The 23097-nt window shown below is 38.2% G+C and overlaps 3 protein-coding genes and 1 pseudogene across 9 annotated transcripts; 1 reads left to right on the top strand and 3 right to left on the bottom strand.

Annotated features, from left to right (window-relative positions):
• Nucleotides 1–203: 203 nt before the first annotated feature.
• Nucleotides 204–4675, top strand: LOC146508544 (C-X-C chemokine receptor type 3-like). The gene is made up of 2 exons (XM_085177953.1): nt 204–1731; nt 1836–4675. Exons 1-2 carry the CDS (start codon nt 1345–1347, stop codon nt 2511–2513), a joined length of 1065 nt encoding a protein of 354 aa, XP_085034079.1. The 5' UTR covers nt 204–1344; the 3' UTR covers nt 2514–4675.
• A 1322-nt stretch (nt 4676–5997) lies between these two features.
• On the bottom strand, nt 5998–9448 carry LOC146508543 (C-X-C chemokine receptor type 3-like). 4 transcript variants are annotated; one of them, XM_085177951.1, is made up of 3 exons: nt 9407–9448; nt 8039–8407; nt 5998–7707 (listed from the first exon to the last, which is right to left on the bottom strand). In XM_085177951.1, exons 2-3 carry the CDS (start codon nt 8396–8398, stop codon nt 6961–6963), a joined length of 1107 nt encoding a protein of 368 aa, XP_085034077.1. In that variant the 5' UTR covers nt 8399–8407; nt 9407–9448; the 3' UTR covers nt 5998–6960. The 4 variants fall into 4 exon arrangements, with proteins under 4 accessions (XP_085034077.1, XP_085034075.1, XP_085034074.1 ...); XM_085177949.1 differs by having other exon boundaries at nt 9301–9436; XM_085177948.1 differs by lacking the exon at nt 9407–9448 and adding an exon at nt 8935–9372.
• Nucleotides 9449–13695: 4247 nt separating this feature from the next.
• Nucleotides 13696–18620, bottom strand: LOC146508542 (C-X-C chemokine receptor type 3-like). Of its 4 annotated transcripts, none has more exons than XM_085177947.1 (4): nt 18480–18620; nt 15229–15304; nt 14710–14987; nt 13696–14445 (listed from the first exon to the last, which is right to left on the bottom strand). In XM_085177947.1, exons 2-4 carry the CDS (start codon nt 15299–15301, stop codon nt 13696–13698), a joined length of 1101 nt encoding a protein of 366 aa, XP_085034073.1. In that variant the 5' UTR covers nt 15302–15304; nt 18480–18620. The 4 variants fall into 4 exon arrangements, with proteins under 4 accessions (XP_085034073.1, XP_085034071.1, XP_085034072.1 ...); XM_085177945.1 differs by lacking the exons at nt 15229–15304; nt 18480–18620 and adding exons at nt 15828–16005; nt 16104–16344 and having other exon boundaries at nt 14710–15144; XM_085177946.1 differs by lacking the exon at nt 15229–15304 and having other exon boundaries at nt 14710–15144; nt 18480–18619.
• Nucleotides 18621–20648: 2028 nt separating this feature from the next.
• On the bottom strand, nt 20649–22876 carry LOC146508541 (C-X-C chemokine receptor type 3-like; annotated as a pseudogene).
• Nucleotides 22877–23097: the final 221 nt, after the last annotated feature.

Here is a 23097-nt window from a genome sequence, read left to right as displayed (position 1 = left end):
AAATGGGTTCAGTTATCTCTGCTGTAGTTAGTTCCAGACATCTTAAAAGCACAATTTAAATATATAAAGTGCAGTTGTAAGCTATATTTTCAGCATCTTAAAAAAAAAGAATAAATACAAAATAAAACATACAAATAAAATTTAAAAGTATTGTTATTATTTTTTGCAAAAATACTTTTTTCAAAACAAAGTTAATAATTTTATATAAAAACATCAAATGCTGGCTCATAATGTGCCTAGTAAGGTGGAGGAGTTTGTTTTGGTTTTGTTTTTGTGCGAGCTTCCTCTTTAACCGATTTAGATGCTTTTATCGGCACTGCTGGAGGTAGAGCTCTGGACACATTTTTATTATCTACGATATTAGAGACTTCTACTTTGGTATGTTTTTATTTTATGCCTATATTATTGAATTATTAAATTATTTGTATTTTTTTATCATTCTATGCTGGCTATTTCTAACTTTTCACGAGTATGTCATTATTCTTAAATTTTGGTCAACATCCTATTATGCATTTTAACTACATTGACCACTCTCTGTTTACATTAATTAATTATGCGTTTAAGAATTTACTAAATGATCACAAATTGAATTGATTTGATGCAGAGGGGTGTATGTTTTTCTTTACTGGATTGTTTTTCTGTTTGTATACACACCTTCAGTTCTCAGTGAAAAACTACAGCATATTAAACTGTGATGTGACGTGAAGAGTGATATTTTCCTTATATATTTTTTTAACATTCAGTTTATGACATTATGTTTACAACACACTAATGTCTAGAGCCACCTGACTCTTAATTTCTTGCAAAATGTGAATTTACATGCTTCCTCTTGGTTGGTGTATATCAGTTTCTCTTCCCTAAATTTTACCAGCATAAATAAAAGAAGATGAAGATTGAATACAAAACAGTTAAAACAAATTAAGAAATTAAAAAATAAATCAATAGTATGACTGAAATGGTTGACACTGTCTTTTGTTGATTGGTACAAGTAATTCAGTTAATAAAAATAAATAAATAAAATAAACCGTACAAAGCAAAGCTTTATGTATCCAGTTTCTGCATTTGTTTTTTTGTTTTTTACCCTGCCTCACTGTTAAAATATTATCTATTAAAAAAAAACAATGTGCTCTTTACCTGGAAAATATTAGTAGTGTTTCCAACTACTTTAACTGGAAGGCACGGGATATCTAATGCAGGAGCTTTTTTAAAGGCATGCATTAAAAAAACAACAACAAACAAACAAAAAACTAAATACAGAAAACATGATCGACCATGTGGTTGAAAACCACTTCATAAGTCAGAGTCTAAGTGAAAATTTGTGTCCTTTTCTCCGTCTGTCCACAGATGATGGAAGATGAAAAGATTACAGTGACAGGGGAGGACCTTGACTGGTCTGATTTGTATGAAAACTATAACCATTCAGACGGGAACATCTCTTATGAAGGGGATGATATTTGCAGCCTGACTGAGAATGTGAATTTTGAAGCCGTGTTCATACCAGTTCTGTACTCTGTGGTGTTTGCTGTTGGTCTGCTTGGGAACGGATTGCTGTTGAGAATACTGGCTCGGAGTAGGAAGACCTGGAGTGCGACAGATACATTCATCTTCCATCTGGGAGTGGCAGATATTCTGATGCTGGTGACGCTGCCCATCTGGGCAGCACAGTATGTCCAAAGTGGTGGATGGACATATGGTACTCCCCTGTGCAAGATCAGTGGAAGTGTTTTTACAGTAAGTATTGTGCAGGAATAAAGTAGTACAAAATATCTGTATTTTCAATTAATTTAGCAGAGGCTTCAAAATATGTCTTGCTCATCTCTCATTGATTTCTTTAGATTAACTTCTACAGTGGGATCCTTCTCCTGGCCTGCATCAGCCTGGACCGCTACCTGTCCATCGTCCATGCTACACAGATGTACTCAAGAAAGAAGCCTTGGGTTATTCGAGCCAGCTGCCTGATGGTGTGGTTCTTTTCCCTGCTTCTCTCCATCATTGACTGGATCTTTTTAGAAGATGTGTTTGATGATAGACGAGGCAGAAGAGAGTGTGTTCCCAATTATTACAAATTTCGTGAGCAAGCAGTATATAATTGGAGGTTGGCATCACGCATGATTTATCTCATAGTTGGCTTTGCACTTCCTTCAGCCATCATGATGTTCTGCTACTCCCGCATCCTACATCAGCTGAGGTGTGGTGCCCAGAGCCTTCAAAAGCAGAAAGCTTTTAAAGTTATTGTGGCTGTGGTGGTGGTTTTCTTTATCTGCTGGACCCCGTACAACATCACTCTCTTAGTGGAAACGTTTAATTTTGATATCAGTAATGAAACTTGTTCAGACACAACGTCTCTGGAGAAAGCAAAGACAGTGACCACCTGTGTGGGCTTCTTTCACTGCTGCCTCAATCCAATCCTGTATGCTTTTGTGAGTGAGAAGTTCCGGCGTCGGCTCCTGAGCAGGGAAACAGTGTTCATGTCACACTTAAATGTTTCAAATCATCAAACAAATCATAGGTGAATTGTTCCCCCGTCCCCTGACCGTGCTTCCTCTAAAGAAGACACTCAGTCAGATTAAGGAGCTCCTCTAAGTATTATTTTACAGTCTATGTCCTCAGTTGAAGGCAGCAGCACCCCACCTTCATTAAATACCATGTGAGTAGAGCACCGCTTTCCCCTCCACCTTTTCTCATGTTTATGCTCACCTCATGATAATAGATGGAGGTCCAAAATGATTGATTCTTTTTTTCTTTCTTTAGGAGTGAGAATTCTCCCTAAGTTGTAAAGCTTTAAATATTTATTTCACTCACATGCAAATTCAGTTCAATTCAATTCGATTCAATTCAATTTTGTTTGTGTATAAACCTAAATCACAAGAGCAGTTACGTCAGGCACTTGATATACTAAGATCCTACAGTAAGTACACAATAATTGTTGGGGAACTCATGGTGGCTCATGGAGCCTTGTTACAGTATATTTGAGTTGATGGTTTTGACCCTGTGTGGATATGAGAAAATCCAAAATTAATTAGATTCATTTTGGATTAAATTCTTGTGTTTTTAAAGTAACTAACGATGTATACTGTACAGCAGGGGTGGGCAGTTCCAGGCCCCGAGGGCCGGTGTCCCTGCAGGTTTTAGATGTGTCCTTGAACCAACACAGCTGATTTAAATGGCTAAATTAGCTCCTCAACATGTCCTGAAGTTCTCCAGAAGCCTGCTAATGAACTAATCATGTGATTCAAGTGTGTTTACCCAAGGTGAGATCTAAAACCTGCAGGACATTGGCCCTCGGGGCCTGGAATTGCCCACCCCTGCGTACAGCTATTCAAGCCTGGAAAAAGAACAGTTGAAAGAAACCATTAAAAGCCCAAAATTACCATGAAGTTCATGGTTATGATGAATTTATATAAACTTCCAATCACAACTGTAGTCTCTGGTACAAAGTGTAAAGTTTTAGTTGATGTTACAGAGAATTCTGACTGACTGAAAGCATTTCTTTAAATAGGAAGGACCCACTGGTGTTATGCAGGGACCCAGTTGTTTTAAGCTGGGTTTTTTCCTGTTTATATAGGCTGCTTTTGAAAATATCGGGATTTACACCCAGGGATATACTCTCGATCTTGGAATACTTCTGGAAAGCACCGTTAGATGAGGATTTTACTCTCAGGATTAAAGGCTAAATTTACTTTTATAGACAAATATTTTTTTATGTGCACAAAAATTGTCATGTAATGAAGTTCTGTTTTAAAAACTTCACATAGTCAACATAGCAAAAGTCAACCCAATGAACATTCAGGCACCACATCTTTCAAAATTAAAATTGCTACACACACTTTATTTACACTACTTCAAAATGGCATTTTAAAACCAACCAACCAAATTACTGTAAACAATATGGTTATTTACTACATTTTTAAATATATGGAATTAATTAACAAGAAATCAAATCTGTAGAAGATTTAAAGAGATATATTAGACATGCAGAGAGATTGTTTCCAGTCCACACCGCAAGAAAGATGAGGTGTGAGGCTTAAATTACAGGCATTGACACTGGTACTTTTTCTGACTTGACTCTCTGTGGCTCTCCTATACAAGTATAATTAATGTATGCATAGGTCTATAATTACTTCACAGAATTACTTCAGCTGTTTTTGTGTGTGGGATTGCATAATTTCTGTGGCCTATAATGCATGCAGTTTGGAAATGTTGTCTATCGCTGGTGATTTTAAGACCATAATGAAGGCCACCATTACTCTTACTGTTATACAATGTTCTATTATTTTAATGTTTTTATGTTAAACAAACTGTTTTTCTGAGCTGTATAAAAAAAACTTAAAAGTTTGGAAAATTCAAAATCTGAGGTCTGTTAGAACATGTTTCTAAAAAGCAATTTTAGACATAAAAAACACATTTTTAACAAAACTTCAAAGCAAAAGTAAAATAAAAATGTAAAATGAACACTTAAATGAGTGAACATGTTTGTTGGTGAGTTTATAGGTAGTTAAATCAAAAATGCTACTCCTCAGTAAAAGCTTTTGGCTCTTTTTTGAGGAATTTTATTTCCCAGAGTTTATATTTGTGGTAATAACAATTTTGTTGCTAAATAAAAAAAAAAAGTAAAATCAGAGAAATAACTGTTACAATTGCTAACAAAATAAACGTGTAAAAGAAATTTTTTTAATAGAACAAAAAAATGAGTAAATTATTGTTTTGGTTAGTTTATTGGTTGTCAGTATATATGCTGCTCTACAATCTTATTGAGCTGAAGGGAACTTTCCTGTTTACAACATACCATTACTCTACTTATTATAACGACTCCCAATATTCAATGTTTACAGCCTGCAAAGATAAAAAAGCTGCATTATTACATGCATCATTTGCTTATTTCTACCTGCTTTAAGCATTATCTAAACAAAAAAAGCAGTATTCAAATCACATTATGAAACCACTGTGTGACTTGTTTGTCTTCTGCTCATGAAGTCTTTACTCAGTACATGTCGACTGATGTGACAGAAGACTGCGCAACCTTTTGGTCTATTTCTTCCCTCTTTTTTTCTGTATATATAAAATTTTTATAATGGCCTGTGTAAACCAAGGAGAAGCTTTTAAGTTAAGTTCACGACCTATTTTGGCAAACAGATGAAGAATGCATGTAAGAATGATAGAGAAAAATTTCAACTCACATCCAGCAGTTTTTGTAAAAACAGCTTACATGTTTTTAACTGGAAACTGAAACCATAAAAATGAAAGGTAGACGCACTGGCTCGGTGACAGAGATCTTACGTAACAGATGGAAACAATGAGATATAATGTGACGTGTGACTCACTTCTCCAAAACAACTGACATGCACATGACCGACATTCAGAAAAACATGTGGACAATGACACGACTGCTTTTGTTTTCATAATTACGTGAAAGGCAAATATCTGACAATAGCAGGCTGATGGCAGCAGTGCTAAGATCATCCCAACCACAGTCATGATGTCTACACTATAAACATTTCAGTCTTAAAGCAACAGAGAGTAAGGTGGATTAAAGACACTGTCTGCAAACACAGCCAAACAGGGTCAACTAGCCCTGGATTTGTGTTAATCATATAGTATTTTTGCTAAGTGCGCTTACATTTGATCAAGTTGTATACAAAGACTTTCTCTTTTTCTTTTGGACTCTATTTCTAAAGATTATGTTGATGCTGATACCAGATTTGTTACTCATTAAACAAAAGACCTGATTAGCTGGTTTTCTCTATCTTAGTTGCCAGATAAGCTGAAGCAGGAAATAATGCTTGAGGTGCAGCTGAAAACTGTAAACCACATCTTAAACATGAAGAATGTTTCTGCTGCTTTTGACAACCACCATTTCTTTTATTGCATCATGCGCTCTTACAGACTCTCTAGAGTCACAAAACACTAAACAGAGGAAGGAGTGCGTCGAAACGAGGAAACTGAATATTTTCAAGTGTGAAATTACTATACAGCGAGTTTTCAGAAGAACATTCAGTACTGAAAGTACATTTATTTCTGAACATAATTACATTTCTCAAGATTGTTAGGATTTGAAACCAGGCAAGCATGGCAGGTCACAACGTGCTGGGCAGTGTCAAAGCATAAAACCACAGGCTTTTTTGTGTGTGTGCAGCACAACACAGACTATTATCATCACAATAAGTTTTTATCTTCTCTAACTTCTGTTCTTCTCCCACATAGTGGTCTGCTGGTTTTCTGTCAGCTGGCTCTGTTCACAAAGCCTCACACAGTTCTTCCTACTAAGCACAGACACGTCTTCAGATGACTGTAAATAGAAAGCTATGAAAAGGGTGCAGCACCCCTCCTCCACCGTTGTGCTCTGTCACCTGACTGATGACATCACTACTTTTTTTTCTTTTCTTCCTGTGTCACATTTGTACATTCCCAGAAACAATGATTTTTAAAGTTAAGTAAACTGGCCTGAGGGGAAATCCCTTAACTGCAAAGCAATCACACACTGACATGTCATTACACAATCTTGGAATTTACTGCTTCAAGACAAGTCAAAGAGAGCAGATAGAGAGAACGCATAAACACTGAATTGTTTTAATGGTGTTAAAGTTATAAACTGTTTGGGTAACAACTTGCATTACACTGAATTTCAAAGATTATGATATTAGCTTTACTTTAACTGTGTTAAAAACTGTTAATTGACAACACAAATGTTTTATTAATCATAAAAAACTAAATACCTTTATTTTAAATAATTCAAAAATAAAATACAGACATCTGTTTTAACCCTTTTGGGTGAGCATATGTCACCATGATGCATGTGTGGAATGTGAGAGTCATTTTTATATATAAACATCTGCTTGTCAGTTACGCAGAAACAAGTCCTCCACCCCTTGAACTCATGACATGAAACTGCATTCACTTCCTCTCAGGAGTGTAAAGTTGCTCATCTCACACTTGAGTCGCAAGAGAGTATGTTCATCTTCACTAAGCTAATGGATTCTCTGCATCCGTCATCTGTTTCAGTTCTTCTTGCTGAACCTGACTGTGATCAGGCTGCTGTCTCTGGCCTACACCAAGATCCCAGAGTGAGCCTTCTGGTTCAGTTTTATTACATCTCAGCATGGCCAGTAAGTGTTGCCTGAAGTTTCCACACAGGCCGAGATACAGCAGAGGCCTCAGGCTGGCGTGAAGGCAGCCTAACGCAGAGGTGACCATAAGAAGTATTTTTAGTGAACCTTCGGAGCTTTTATGTAAATCATTAGGATGTTTCTGAAGTCTGTTCTGGACAGTGTCCAAAAAAAATATGAAGTTGTACGGCATCCAACACACACAGAATATGCCCACCAGAGACAGGATGACGGTGACATTTCTCTGCATTCGGGCCCCATTAGAGCTGCACTGCCGCCATAGCATATGTGAGAAGATTATCAGCATGACCGCAGGTAGCACCAAGCCAAATATGTGGTGGAACAGGCGTGACCACAACTGCCAGTCAGTTCCAGATTGAGGGTAGATGTGAACACATGTTTTCTCTTCTGTGGAGTCCTTTTTAGCCCCTGGGAAAATCCAGTCAGGTACGGTGAGGATGACAGAGATAAGCCAGACTGACAGGCAGCTGATGTGAACAAAGAAGGGCTTCTCGTGGGAATATAACTGGATGCCATGGATGGCAGAGAGATAGTTTTGAAGACTGATGCAAAACAGCAGAAAGATCCCACAGTAGTAGTTGAGCTAGAAGAAGACAGGGAGAACTTTTAGTGTAAGACACAAACCTCTAACTTCTATAAAAATTACACTTCATTTCTTCCCTTTCACATCTGTCCTCTTCTAAACTGCTGTTCTAAGCTTGTTCTCTTCCTTAAAAATGTTAAATACTCAGTGGATGTCACTGTCATCCTGTTGAGCACAATGACTCTGTTCTGCCCGTTCTGCCAAGAAACTAAATTCAGCAGAAAAATGATGGAGTACAGCAAAACAAAAGAAAACTTTCTCACAGCTTCACTGAAAATGTCTTGCTTTTATTTTCAGTCTCTATCTGATTCACACAACATCTAGTCCTTACCTTGAAAACGACTCCAAAGATCTGGCTGAAAATGCCCAAGGACCAGTCACAAGGCTGAGTTGTCTGTGCAGCCCAGAAGGGCAGCATTAACAGGAGGAGGATGTCCGCGATACTCAGGTGGAGAATAAAGGTGTCCGATATGCTCCACTGTCTCCTCTTTTGAACCAGAACTGTCAGGAGAATAATATTTCCCAGGATTCCAACAAAAAACACTATGGAGTACAGAGCAGGGACCCACAGTGCCTCACTGCCTCTTTTCACAAAAGACTCATCCCCTGGATACTCATATTCATAGTCCTCCTCAGGAAATGTGACATTCTCTTTAAATATTCCATCGAGATCCACATCTAGATCACCCATGTTCGTGAACTGTGAAGACAAAAATGTTGAAACACTGAGACCAGACAAAAATGCTGCAGTGCCTTAGAAGCTCTATGTCAGAATAGATTCCTCTCTTTCTTTCTCTCTGGGTAAAAGTCAAGTTAGTTCCCTGAAATTTCCCTTTGGTAAACCCAGCTTATAGTAAATGCACAAACACAACAACTCACATGTTATGATGTAGCAATTGTGGGGCTGACAAACGGAAAGTACAGTTCTCCTTAGTCACTCACACACACACACACACACACACACACACACACACACACACACACACACACACACTTTTAATCTATAAAATTGCCTGCCAGCTTTGCTTTTTACCGTTGTTAAAATAAAGCTTCTACAAAACCAGAAAAGTCAAGAGTTAAGGATAAGGAACGCTAAGCTTGCGCACACAGTTATTGCAAACAGACAGTAGACAGAATTATCATTAACTTTCATGGCTGCCAGTAAAATGTTCATATGTTAAAATACATATTGTAGGAGGGCTGATATATGCAAATAAATGTACGTACTTCACAAAAAGAGCTTCGGCTGTAGAGTTTGAGAAGATTTCTGCGCGCTGTAGGTCGACGATACTAAAAACAGGACCCGCGCATAGCCTACCGCTTCAACCTCGGGTCACTCAGTTTTAAAGGGTCGGGTACCGGTCGGGTGTTTTTGGAGGGAGCACAGACGAACTCCCGCAGCTGTCCGACGCCTGTCAAGTACAACTGAAAAACACGTGATAGCGTTCTTTACAGCTACCAAACACAGTTAAATTATAGAACCATAAAACTGTAATTACAGAACAATACGCTGAAAGTAGATCCACAAACATAAGCGCTCCGGCGAGCAGACGTAACTTAGAAGGAGACGGTGAAAAAAAAAGCTGAGCTCACCACAGTAGTTCGCTTATTAGAGACACGCCCCGCACACAAACTGCTACCTTTAAACGTGTCACGCACATAAAGGAATTATAAACATTTTAATTTCTACACCACTGACTTGTTTGGGTTCATCACACGTCACCTCGCTCGCAAATTGCCACTTCAGTCAAATAATACAATACGCGAAACCCAATATTTTATTTTTCAAAATAAAATACTGCATATTAATTATACTTCAGCGGATACGACTGAAAATCCAAAAGAAAGAGAATTTAAGAAAAAGACTAGGCTCTGTGGTTTTGTGGCGCTCAGACAGACACTTTACAGTGGTTACACTGGCTAATTCTCTGTGACCTCCGTGTTTAATGTGGAAAAACAGGTGGTTTGTTTTGGTGGTCGCCCCCAACTAACTTCCGTGTCTCGCCTTTAGATGTCTGGCTTGATTCAGGCTTCTGAAAAGAAGGAAACAAAACAGACAAAGCATCGCATAAATAGCTGCTAAACTAGAGGGAGCTGTTGAGATTGTGAGATGGGTTGGCCGGCTGGAGTTACCTAACTCCACTCATAAAGTGATGATGATGCTATTTAAACAAACCTAACAGTGTAGCAGATAATTAGAATGAAGTAGAGAGCTAAATATCAAAATGATGCCAATCTAACTTTAATTGTGAAAGCGACACTAATGTAAGTTTCATATTAGTTATTTTAATTAAACTGATTTTTAACATGACCTGCTCAAAAGTCGTTTACCGCAGTCTGTGGCCAAGACGAATGCAGCAGTTGTTTGTTGGTGCAGGTGTCAGAATATTTATAACATGCAATACTTTGAAAATGTTTTAAGCCGTCCTTCGTTTTTAATTTTTTTTCTGGAAAAATAGGAAATAAGTCAATGTGTAAACATGCTTATACAACGTGTAAGGTTAAAAACAAAAAGTTTAGATGTCTGCTGTTTAACTCAAATCCAGCGGAGGGCGCTCCATTGCAATCAAACGATGCGTGATGATGTGCATGTGGCGTTCCATACATGTAAGTACGTATGTAGTATCATGGTCTTTACAGGAGTATTTTATCTGTTTTTAGCCTGGTGATGTTCATGAATGACCATATCTTTGTTCATTCATTTAGTTGCACTGTTTTATATCTGACTTTGCTCTTTTGACACAAAGGTCTGTTTTTTCTTTCTAAAAGAAAGGTCCTAAACAGGAATCTCAGCTTTACTGTAAATATTAAGTTTAACTCAATGCAGCACTCAGTGTGTTTCATCTCAGTTGTTCAATGTGTGGTCCTCTGTCTTCTTAACTTTATCTAGTTATAGTGGCTTCTGAGAATAAATTATGCTCACATTTATTATCCTCTGAAACCCAGAATTACATTTTTGTCCTCTGTTGGGGACATTTATATGCAGATTTTACTTGAAAGTGTGGAAGGGAAGTCAGACTTACTGCTGTCATGAGGTAGAGGAAGGCGAGACATTAGAGCAGGAAGGTGAAAGCTCAGAGGAAGACATATAAGCTTTTAAGGTGCCTTAGCATGAACAATGTGCTGGCACCCATACCATCCATAATAACAAGTATTAATTGTACGGCTCACATGCACACACACACACACACACACACACACACACACACACACACACACACACACACACACACACACACACACACACACACACACACACACTTGCTTTCTTTATCCTCTTTGGTCTTTGATTAATAGGATATATGATAAAAATGTTTTGAATTGTGAGCCTCCCGTCTTTGTCAGTTAACTTTCAACAACACTTAAACTGGATTGATTCCCTGCACAGGTCAGTGCGTATATGCCAGTTGAGAAACCAAATTTCACAACTTTAGAGCCCTAACTTGTACACTACTTGTTACCCACAATGGACTTTGGAGGCCATCGTGTTCCCTCTTTTCAGGCTCAAAAGCTGGTACGTCCTCGTCTGAGCCTTTACTTTCTTACTGCAATGTTTGACTCTCCTCCACCTCATTTGTATGACTACAGTTTCACCATTCTAAGTAAAAGAGTAAAGAAATCCCCTCAAAAATAATTTGAGGTGTAATTAAATGACATAATTCTGTAATCAAGCCAGACCTGATGTCAGCTACAAGGTACAGAAGATTAAAAAAATAACAACCTCTTCTGAGGTTTCTCTTTCTATCATCATATCCAGAACATCTCAGCTCCAAACTTTGTGTCAGGGAGTTTTCTACAATATACATGGTATTTTCCCACACTCTTATTTCCTAAAGGGCCATAACAGCAAGTGGATCTGCGTATTTGATATGGCCGTTTTTTGTTTTTGTTTTTAAACTTGTTTGTTTTGTTTAAATGCCAAATACCCTGATGCACTTGTCCCATCGTGTCTAGGCATGGGACAGTACCAACCTGGGGCTCTTTTGCACGCATGCAGTTTTCTGTAATAAAAAAATTCACCAAGAAAAACAAAGAGCTTTACTTTGTTTCCAGCTAAAAGAACACAGTTTTATCAGGCTGGTTGTGGACCCTGAAAAGAAATACACATCACACATTGAACATTATGTATCCGTTTCCTTTTATTTCCCAATTATTATTATTTGATACATTTTGGTATATAGGAAATCATTAACATCAAAGCATATCTGCAGAAGAGATAAGAGCTATATTAGAGACACAGAAAGAATCTTGACAGTGCATTCTGAAGGAAATGGAGGCAGGTGTGATGCTAAAAGTAGAGCCCCTTTGCAGCGTGCAAACACAGCTACCACAGCTACCTTTCCTCACTTATAGCTTCTCTGAGGTTATCATATACAAGAATGTAGGGTTGTAAAACACAAAGCACATAACAGCGTTTACACTTAATTTAAGTGACATAATAATAATAATAATAATGCATGTAATTTGAAAATGCCATTATTGGTCTAAAAGGTGTTTTGGTTGTATGTTAGTGAGTTTCTGAATCTTAATTTGCTGAGCTGTAAAAAACAAAACAAAACAAAACCCAAACAAACAAAAGACTTAACACTTTAAAAAAATATAAAATCTTAGAAATGTGCACTGTAATATGTGCAAAATTAGAAAAAATGTTTTACACATAAGCACACATTTTGAGCAAAAATCTGCTATGTAAACAAAAGAAAAGTAAACATTTTAAATGCAAACTTATTTTATTGCTAGTCAGGTTAAAGACTATTCCACTATAATTCTTTTTAAAATATTTGTGAATCAGTTTTAAGCATAAGACACATTTAGAGCAGGATTAAAATCTGCCAACAAAAACAAACAACACTACATGCTGTTGTCATCCGGTCTCCTGTCTGCACATTCCCAGTACCCATGCTACAACAGTGAAATCAAGATGTAAAAATACTGGCGACTACCAGTGCTGCCCCTCAGGCTCCATGACAGGAGGACCAACATAAAGACGGACAACAAACAGAAACAATCTGAGGACTTAAATACACCGGATTAGGAGAGGATGGACAACAGGTGGAAAGACATCAGGAACAAATCTGACTGACAAAACAAGGGAACCCAAACTGAACATAAGACACATGAGATAAGGTACTGTCAAAAGAAAACAACAAGTGACACTCACATAGACACCAAGGCAAGGACATGTAAGCAAAGGGAGACGAAACTCAGAGACACGACTAGGAAGACACAGAACGAGGGTGAGAGAGTGAGGGACAGAGAGGGTGAGGGAAACCAGACACACACACAGATGCCCACATGCCTGTGGAAACAGGCAAATAAACAAGACAAGACAGACTCCACTGGGTGGCAAATAAACAAGACAAGACAGACTCCACTGGGTGGCAAATAAATGCAGGAGATACTGAGGAGGACACACAGAGGCAATACCAAGGCAAACATGACCCGAAAGGAAAAAAAAAAAAAAACCTCAATAGACTACAAACTAGCATCAGGGCTTCAAACTGAACATAAGAATAGCAATAACTCTATACAGAAAGAACAAGACCAAACACTGCAAAAACACATTCTACACAACACGTTATGGACCTAAATAAACTCAAAGCTGTGGGTCAATGACCCAGTACCATGACAGTAACATCATCCTGATCACATCTGAGCTTTCTCACGAAAGAGTATGTTTCTCTGTTCATCTTCCCTAAACTGACTGGTTCTCTACACCCATCATCTGTTTCAATCTTCATCTTCATCACACAGATACTTACAGATATCTACTTTTAACCCTTTTGGGTGAACATATGTCACCATGATGCATGTCTGGAATGTGAGAGTCATTTTTTATATATAAACATCTGTTTGTCAGTTACACAGAATAACATCCTCCAGCCCTTGAACTCATGACATGAAACTGCATTCACTTCCTCTCGGGAGTGTAAAGTTGTTCTACTTACATCTGAGTCAAAAGAAAGCATGTTTCTCTGTTCATCTTCACTAAGCTAACGGATTCTCTACAGCCGTCATCTGTTTCAGCTCTTCCTGTTGATCCCGACTGTGATCAGGCTGCTGTCTCTGGCCTACACCAAGATCCCAGAGTGAGCCTTTTGGTTCAGTTTTATTACATCTCAGCATGGCCAGTAAGTGTTGCCTGAAGTTTCCACACAGGCCAAGATACAGCAGAGGCCTCAGGCTGGCGTGAAGGCAGCCTATAGCAGAGGTGACCATGAGAAGGGTTTTTAGTGAACTTTCAGAACCTTCATGTGAATCGTTAGGAGGATCCCGAAGTCTGTTCTGGACAGTGTCCAAAACAAGTATGAAGTTGTACGGCATCCAACACAGACAGAATACGACCACCAGAGACAGGATGACGGTGATATTTCTCTGCATTGGGAGGCCATTACAGCTGCACTGCCGCCGTAGCATATGTGAGCAAAAGATCATCAACATGAGTCCAGGTAGCACCAAGCCAAATATGTGGTGTAGCAGGCGTGACCACAACTGCCAGTCAGTTCCAGATTGAGGGTAGATATTAACACAAGTATTATCTTTTGTGTAATTATTTTTACCCACCAGGAAAATCCAGTCAGGTGCAGTGAGGAGGACAGAGATAAGCCAGACTAACAGGCAGCTGATATGAACTAACCAGCGCCTCCTGTGGGAATACAACTGGATGCCACGGATGGATGACAGATAGTTCTGAAGACTGATGCAAACCAGCAGAAAGATCCCACAGTAGTAGTTGAGCTAGAAGAAGACAGGGAGAACTTTTAGTGTAAGATACAAACCTCTAACATCTATAAAAATTACACTTGACTTCTTCCCTTTCATTTCTGTCCTACTCTAAACTGCTGTTCTAAGCTTCTTCTCTTTCTTATAAATGTTAAATACTCAGTGGATGTCACTGTCATCCTGTTGAGTACAATGACTCTGTTCAGCTTTCTCACAGCTTCACAGAAAATGTCTTACTTTCACTTTCAGTCTCTGTTTCACACAACATCTGGTTCTTACCTTGAAAACGACCCCAAAGACCCGGCTGAAAATCCCCCAAAACCAGTCACAAAGCTGACTTGTCTGTGCAGCCCAGAAGGGCAGCATTAACAGGAGGAGGATGTCCAAAAAACTCAGGTGGAGAATAAAGGTGTCCGATAGGCTCCACTGTCTCCTTTTTTGAACCAGAACTTTCAGGAGAATAATATTTCCCAGGATTCCAACAAAAAACACTACAGCATACAGAGCAGGGACCCACACTGCCTCACTGCCTCTTTCCACAGGAACATTATCCACTGTACTGTTAAACACTGTAAACACTGTAGTGTTATTCACTGTATTCGCTGCATCGTAATCATAATCATAATCATGGGTGTTGTTCTGGCCATATTCCAAATAGTCATCGGACTTTAAGATTCCGTCGGTTTCCACATGCAGCTGTGCCATGTCCATATACTGTGGAGACAAAAACAGGACAGAAGAAAATACATCAGTGCCACCCACACTGCCTCACTGCCTCTTTTCACAAAAGGCTCATCTGATAGTGATAGTTAATGTTAGGGTCATAGTCAATTCCACTGTTTACATCCAGATCATCTGTACTCATATTCATGTTCTGTTGAACCAAAACAAAAAGTCAAAACACAAGTGTTGAAACACAGAGAGAAGATAAAAGTGCTGCAGTGCCTCAGAAGCTCTATGTCAGAATAGATTCCTCTGTCTCTCTTTCTGTGTGATGTAGCAATCTTGGAGTGGACATAAACGGAAAGTACAGTACTCCGTTGTCCCCCCCCCCTTCTCTCTCTCTCTCTCTCTCTCTCTCTCTCTCTGTCACACACACACACACACACACACACACACACACACACACACACACACACACACTTAAAATCTACAAGAATGTCTCGCAGCTTTGTTATTGAGTGATGTTGAAATGGACAGTCAGGAGTTAAAGATTAGGAACGTTAAGCCACACACAGTTTTGCAAGCTGATACAAAAAGAAACTGAAAGGGACATGCCTGATAATTATGAGCAGCTTCAATAGCTGCAAGAAAAATGTGCGTAACGTTAAAACACTTTACAAAAGTCATATATTCATATTGCATGAGGGCTAATATATGCAAACAAATGCACTTACTTCACATAAAGAGCTTCAGCTGCAAAGTTTGGGAACTTTTTCCGCGTTGTGGACCGATGATGCTCAGGTGAAGAGATACATTATTTCTCTGAAATCTCTTAAGAAGCTGCGTTTGCGCTCAAAATTTAGGAATCATAAAACTGTAATACAGAAAACTCGCACGTGCTGAGTACTCAATCTATAAAAAACAAGGGTCATGGTAAACGAGACGATAAGAAAAGCTGAGCTCAGCAAAGAATCTTCACTCACAATCATGCAGACGATGCAGACTCGTACCTTAAAGCCTCTCATGCACAGAAAGGACTTATAAACATCTTAACTTCTATTCCACTGGGATTTTGTGGTTCATCACGCCTCACCTCGTTGTTTTTCACAATAAAATATTGCATTATAACAATTTAACTGCAACAGATACGACTAAAAATCTCAAAGAAAGATGCGTTTACAAAAAGACGAGGCTCTGTGGTTTAGTAGCGCTTATACAGACGCGTAACACTGGCTTAGTCTCTGTGACATCCGCTTTAATAAGAAAAACAGGTGGTTTGTTTCGAAAAACCACGTAACGTCACTTCCGTGTTACTAGTTTATATGATCCACTAGATTTCAGCAAACAAAGATAATCGAATAAAGAGCTACTAAACTAGAGGGAGCTGTTGATATTGTGATATTGTGAGATGGGGTGGGCAGTTGGGAGATCTAACTAGACACAAGAAATCATAAATAAGAAAAGTCCTAAGGAAACACTGGCTCAAAGACATCTGTTAATAAAGTAATTATCATAAATCAGTTATCATTTGATTTATTTGGGCACTTATCTTGAAGTATTATTTAAATTCAACCTTAAATAATGACCATCGACAAAGCATGTTAGGGACCCCTTAAAAAGTCTGCAGACTTTGTCCTTTGAACTTCTCTTATAGATTTCATTTCAGGAATTATTAGGTAGTCATCATAATGTCTCTGGAACGTTTTGATGTACTTCAAAGTATTTTTATTTAGTTTAAACACTTTTAAGTCAGATATTTTAACATTTAGACCTGACAACTGTCATGATATGCGTGAAGTTGTTGTTTAAGGTGCAGTTCATGTGGAAGCCACAGGAGGGTAGTGTCGAGCGCATGATAAAAAGTGATGGCAAAACCTAAAAGACTGTGTCATGTCTGTTCCCTGAAGCAATATCGTAACAACAACTACATGCAGATTGTTTAAATAAATATTTTCCATACAAATTACGATGTTATTAAATAAATAAATTCAATTCAAAATATTGAATAAACCAGGTCTTTTTAAACCTTTCTGGATTGTTACTTCTATTAACTGCTCTTTGGAGTTTGAATCATTTCTTTCATGAACTATGTGAGGCAGAAAGACGTTTTAGACGTTTCCCTTATTTGCTGATTCATGCATGGTTACCTCCAAGTCTGTGTTTTCACATTTAGCAATCATTGTATTGTTTTTGATGGTTACGTTTTTTTTTTTTTTTATCTTGACAGTTAGTCCTTCGTTACACTTGACAGGATGCTTCAAGTAAGCGTGCAGTTGTGTTGCAGTGGCTTAGTCATGAGTCACTCTTGACTAAAAGGTTTCTCTTTCCATCATTATACCCACACCGTCTCAGCGCCAAACTGCTCAAAACCAATTAGTTGCCCTAACTTAGTCATCTTAAGTAAGTTTTACTCAAATTTTTTGAGGCAACGAGTTTGCATAGTTTTTTTTTAAGTTCTGGGAACTAATGAAATTTTACAGTGTATGTGTCAGTGAAATTTTCTATAATATAGACGGTACTTTCACACACTCTCTTATTTCCTTAAGGGTTATCACGACAAGTGCATCTGTATATTTGATATGGCAGTTTTATTTGGTTAATTTATTTTATTACAATTCTAAATGTCCTTCCTGATGGTCCTGTCCCATACAGGCATGGGGACAGACAAAAAACTGGGAATCTTTTGAATGTCAGGTAAATAGGTAACCACTACACTATGGCGACACATGCAATTATCTATAATAAAGAATTCAACAACACCTGGGATTTATTGTCACACCTGCAAGTGAGCTCAGTTTACAGCTTAAACAATGTTTTTTTATTTGCACAGACAGACAGATAGATACTTTTTTGGTCCCACAAGGGAAATTGCTGTGTTACAGCAACATGATAAAAAGTAAAAAAAATAAAATAAAATAAAATAAAATAGTACAGTCTACAATTCACAAGAAATAAACAACACGGTTATAGAAAAGTGCCCCTTGGTAACAGGCTTATACTGTGAGATAGAGTAGGAATTAATACATTTACAACAGAGATAAAAACCAAAGAACAGTAAAAATTAAGTTAGTAAAAAACACTGAAGGTAAGACTGACATTGTGTAAGAGAGATGTGCAAATTTCATTAATAAAACACACACACAGACACACACACACACACACACACACACACACACACACTTTTAATCTATAAAACTGCCTCCCAGCTTTCCTTTTTACCGTTGTTAAAATAAAGCTTCTACAAAACCAGCTAAGCTTGCACACACAGTTATTGCAAACAGAAAGTAGACAGAATTATCAGTAACTTCCATGGCTGCCAGTAAAATGTTCATAATGTTAAAAGACATATTGTAGGAGGGATGATATATGCAAACAAATGCACTTACTTCACATAAAGAGCTTCAGCTGCAGAGTTTGAGAAGGTTCTTGAGCGCTGTGGACCGATGATACTAAAAGCAGGACCTCAGTATGTCCTACCGCTTCAACTCCAAGTAAACCAGTGTTAAAGGATCAGTACTGGTCGGATGTTTCTCGCTTTGCCTGGGTTGACATAGAGTGCAGGCCAAAAAAAAAAAAAAAACTGTCAAAACCCCACATAAAGAGCTTCTAACACTAGAGGGAGCTGTTGACAACATGACTTTGTGAGATGGGATGCAGGGCAAGGGCACAGTCGTTTTAACAGTCACCTGACTTCACCTGTTCGAGGAATTGAATTTTAATCGAAATTGTCAAATTTGGATTAATTGAATTAAAAAAAATGCATTCCTTTGAAAATGGTTTGGTACAAAGACTGGGCTAAAAATAACTGACAAAGCAGCCAATATCCAAAGACAAACTTTGATCGATACAAAGAGAAATATGTTGCAAAACGCCAGAACTAAGAGATAAGAACATCTCACTTTAAATACAGGTGTTCTGTGAAGGTCTCAGAGATTTGTTGGTGATTATCAGTGAACAAAAAGCATCATGAAGATTAAGGAATGCACCAGACAGGATGGGGATGAAGTTATGAAAAAGTTTAAAGCAGGGATAGGTTATAGAAACATTTCCCAAACTCTGAACATCTCACAAAGCAATGTTTAATGCCTCATCTGAAAATGGAAAGAGTGTGGCACAACTGCAAACTACCAAGGCATGCTCATCCACCTAAACTGACAGGCTTGACATGCCTACATGCAAAATGCAGTGTGGTGGAAAACTAACACTGCACCCCATCCCCACCATCAAACATAGTGGTGGCAGCCACATGATGTTCAACCTGTTCAAGGCTGCAAAAGGATTATGACTCAAGCAGGGGTCCAGATGTAATTACTATTGTGAACCTCTGGTGAGACTGGAAAATTGCTGTTAACAGAGGCTCTCCATCCAGTCTGACCGAACTGAAGCTATTTTGGAAAAAAGAAATGAGCAAAAAATATAGTCTGCAGAGACATACCTGAAAAGACTTGCAGCTGTAATTGCAGCAAAAGGTGGTTTGATAAAGTATTGATTCAGGGGACTGAATACAAATGCATGCCACATGTTTCAAATTTGTAAAAAAATGTTTAACACCATGTATCATTTTACTCCCACTTCACAATTTTGCACCACTTTATGTTGGTCTATCAGATAAAATCTGAATAAAATACATTTTGGTTTGTGATTGTAATGTGAGAAAATGTGGAAAAGTTAAAAAAATATGAATACTTTTTCAAGACAATGTAACTTTCAGGCTTAATTATTGTTTGGCCAACTGATCAGTATGAGAGTAAGATAAGATAAGATAACCTTTATTAGTCCCACATGTGGGAAATTTGTTTTGCTACAGCAGAAAGTGGACAGTACAAAGTTACAGTACAGTACAGAGTAAGTAACAGTTTCCTAGTGACTGGTACAAAATTGAATGTTTTAATGTCGTAATGCTTTCTGTTACACAGAACTGTGACTGAATAAAAGCAGTCCTTTAAATAAGACTGGTATACAACTCCATCTGTTTTATTCGGGGACTCAAGTGTATTACACTGAGTTTGTATCCATGCTGCTTTTGGAAATAGCAGGATTTCCAGACGATGTGGATCCCAAAGCACTCTTAAATGAGGATTTTTACTTTCAATTTTAAAAGATAAATACATTTTTGCTAATTGAGGAAATAATTAAATTCATTGCAGTTTTTTCCTCACAAAATTTCTTAAAGAGTTTTTTTTTTTAAACTATCCACAAAGCACTACATCTTTTAAAATTGATATTTACAATCTACAGAGATTTACACAGTTCATTTAGCATGTTCAAACAATTCTTAAAATTGACATATTTAAAACCAACTCTTAAAAAAATTACTATCAACTATATGGATAATTGGTGGAAAATAAAGTACATAGTTTGGAAATACTGTATATTGTTGATGAGGGAATAATAATGGCACTTTTGCTGATGTAAAAGTTTTAGCTGTATAAAGAACATGTGGAACATTATAAAAATGTTTTAGACATAAACACACATTTTAAGCAAAAGTCTTAAAAGCAAAAATAAAATAAAATTAACAAATTAACAATTAAATAAGTCAAAATGTTCCTTTATGTGATTTTACTTTCGGTCTGAAGGCTACTCGGGAGCACTGACTAAAGGACAGGAGCTGGAGATTTTCCGATTTTCATTCGAGTGAACAAGACTAGAAATGAGTACATCAGAGAGATGGCCCAGGTTCAACAGTTTGTAGACAAAGTTAGAGAGACATGGCTGACATGCTTTGGACATATGCAGAGGAGAGATTGGAGATATAGTGGACAAAGGATGCTGAATGTGGAGATGCCAATCGGGAGCAATCCTGAGAGATTTACGGATATAGTGAAAGAGACGATGAAGAGGGTTGGTGTGACAGTGATGGATGCTGAGGATAGGTGAAAATGAAAGCAGATAATCTGCTCTGGCGACCCAGCTGAAAGGAAAAGTAAAAGAAGATTAAAACATAGATAAGGTGAGTATGTGTTACATCGATTATGTTGATTAGAGGTAACCGTTTGGGAGAGGCGTCTATTTAAATTCCGTTTGAATTATTGTTATTCTTGGTCAAAGGAATAAAAAATACAAAGAAAAACAGTTTCAATGGGTTTTCTTGGTGTGGCCATTAAAGTGTTAATTCATTAATTGTCAATCCATAGTCAGGAGTGTAACAATATTTTGCTCACATCTGAGTCACAAGAGGGTATTTCTGTCTGTTCATCTTCAATAAGCTAACGGATTCTATACAGCCATCATCTGTTCCAGCTCTTCCTACTGAACCTGACCGTGATCAGGCTGCTGTCTCTGGCCTACACCAAGATCCCAGAGTGAGCCTTTTGGTTCAGTTTTATTACATCTCAGCATGGCCAGTAAGTGTTGCCTGAAGTTTCCACACAGGCCGAGATACAGCAGAGGCCTCAGGCTGGCGTGAAGGCAGCCTATAGCAGAGGTGACCATGAGAAGGGTTTTTAGTGAACTTTCAGAACCTTCATGTGAATCGTTAAGATGTTTCTGAAGTCTGTTCTGGACAGTGTCCAAAACAAGTATGAAGTTGTACGGCATCCAACACAGACAGAATACGACCACCAGAGACAGGATGACGGTGATATTTCTCTGCATTGGGAGGCCATTAGAGCTGCACTGCCGCCGTAGCATATGTGAGCAAAAGATCATCAACATGAGTCCAGGTAGCACCAAGCCAAATATGTGGTGTAGCAGGTGTGACCACAACTGCCAGTCAGTTCCAGATTGAGGGTAGATATTAACACAATTATTATCTTCTGTGTGATTATTTTTACCCACCAGGAAAATCCAGTCAGGTGCAGTGAGGAGGACAGAGATAAGCCAGACTAACAAGCAGCTGATATGAACTAACCAGCGCCTCCCGTGGTAATATAACTGGATGTCATGGATGACAGAGAGGTAGTTTTGAAGACTGATGCAAACCAGCAGAAAGATCCCACAGTAGTAGTTGAGCTAGAAGAAGACAGAGAAACTTAGTGTAAGACACAAACCTCTAACATCTATAAAATTATACTTGACTTCCTCCCTTTCACATCTGTCCTACTCTAAACTGCTGTTCTAAGCTTGTTCTCTTTGAAAATGTTAAATACTCACGGTCTATTGAGTACAATGACTCTGTTCATACACAGTGGATATCACTGTCATACTGTTGAATACAATGACTCTGTTCAGCTTTCTCACAGCTTCACTGAAAATGTCTTGTTTTCACTTTCAGTCTCTGTTTCACACAACATCTGGTTCTTACCCTGAAAACAACCCCAAACATATGGCTGAAAGTCCCAAAGAACCAGTCACAAAGCTGAGTTGTCTGTGCAGCCCAGAAAGGCAGCATTAACAGGAGGAGGATGTCCAAAAAACTCAGGTGGAGAATAAAGGTGTCCGATAGGCTCCACTGTCTCCTTTTTTGAACCAGAACTGTCAGGAGAATAATATTTCCCAGGATTCCAAACAAAAAACACTATGGAGTACAGAGCAGGGACCCACACTGCCTCACTGCCTCTTTCCACAGGAACATTATCCACTGTACTGTTAAACACTGTAAACACTGTAGTGTTATTCACTGTATTCGCTGCATCGTAATCATAATCACAGGTGTTGTTCCTGCCATATTCCCAATAGTCATCCGACTCCTTTAAGATACCGCCAGTATCCACATGCAGCTGTGCCATGTCCATATACTGTGGAGACAAAAACAGAATAGACAAAAATACATCAGTGCCTCAGAAGCTGTATATGAGAACTTGAAGCCAGTTTGCTGAACTCTCCCCATAGGAAACCCCTAACACAGACACACCCCACTCACAGATTGGTAGCTTAAAGCCCCTCATTCACAAAAAGAGTTATAAACACTTTAACTTCTTCTCAAAATTGCCACTTCATTGCCAATTATTAATATTTGTTATTTGTCATTCATGTAATTCATTATTTTATGTCAGAAATCGCCATAGTGACACAAAATTCTGGAATTTCTAACAAGGTCCAAAACAGAAAGTGAAGCTTTAC

Source organism: Neolamprologus multifasciatus, chromosome 11, assembly GCF_963576455.1.
Source record: "Neolamprologus multifasciatus chromosome 11, fNeoMul1.2, whole genome shotgun sequence".
Taxonomy (NCBI): domain Eukaryota; kingdom Metazoa; phylum Chordata; class Actinopteri; order Cichliformes; family Cichlidae; genus Neolamprologus; species Neolamprologus multifasciatus.
The sequence above is the reverse complement of the archived record's forward strand: the minus strand, read 5'-3'. Positions and strand labels throughout refer to the sequence as shown.

Excerpts from the sequence above, each read along its gene's own strand:
- LOC146508544 (XM_085177953.1), top strand. The coding sequence starts at position 1,345 with ATGATGGAAGATGAAAAGATTACAGTGACAGGGGAGGACCTTGACTGG. Across the intron at positions 1,732-1,835 it reads TCAGTGGAAGTGTTTTTACA|ATTAACTTCTACAGTGGGAT; the intron begins GTAAGTATTGTG and ends TGATTTCTTTAG.
- LOC146508543 (XM_085177951.1), bottom strand. The coding sequence starts at position 8,398 with ATGGGTGATCTAGATGTGGATCTCGATGGAATATTTAAAGAGAATGTC. Across the intron at positions 7,708-8,038 it reads TCTTTGGAGTCGTTTTCAAG|CTCAACTACTACTGTGGGAT; the intron begins GTAAGGACTAGA and ends GTCTTCTTCTAG.
- LOC146508542 (XM_085177946.1), bottom strand. The coding sequence starts at position 15,141 with ATGGACATGGCACAGCTGCATGTGGAAACCGACGGAATCTTAAAGTCC. Across the intron at positions 14,446-14,709 it reads TCTTTGGGGTCGTTTTCAAG|CTCAACTACTACTGTGGGAT; the intron begins GTAAGAACCAGA and ends GTCTTCTTCTAG.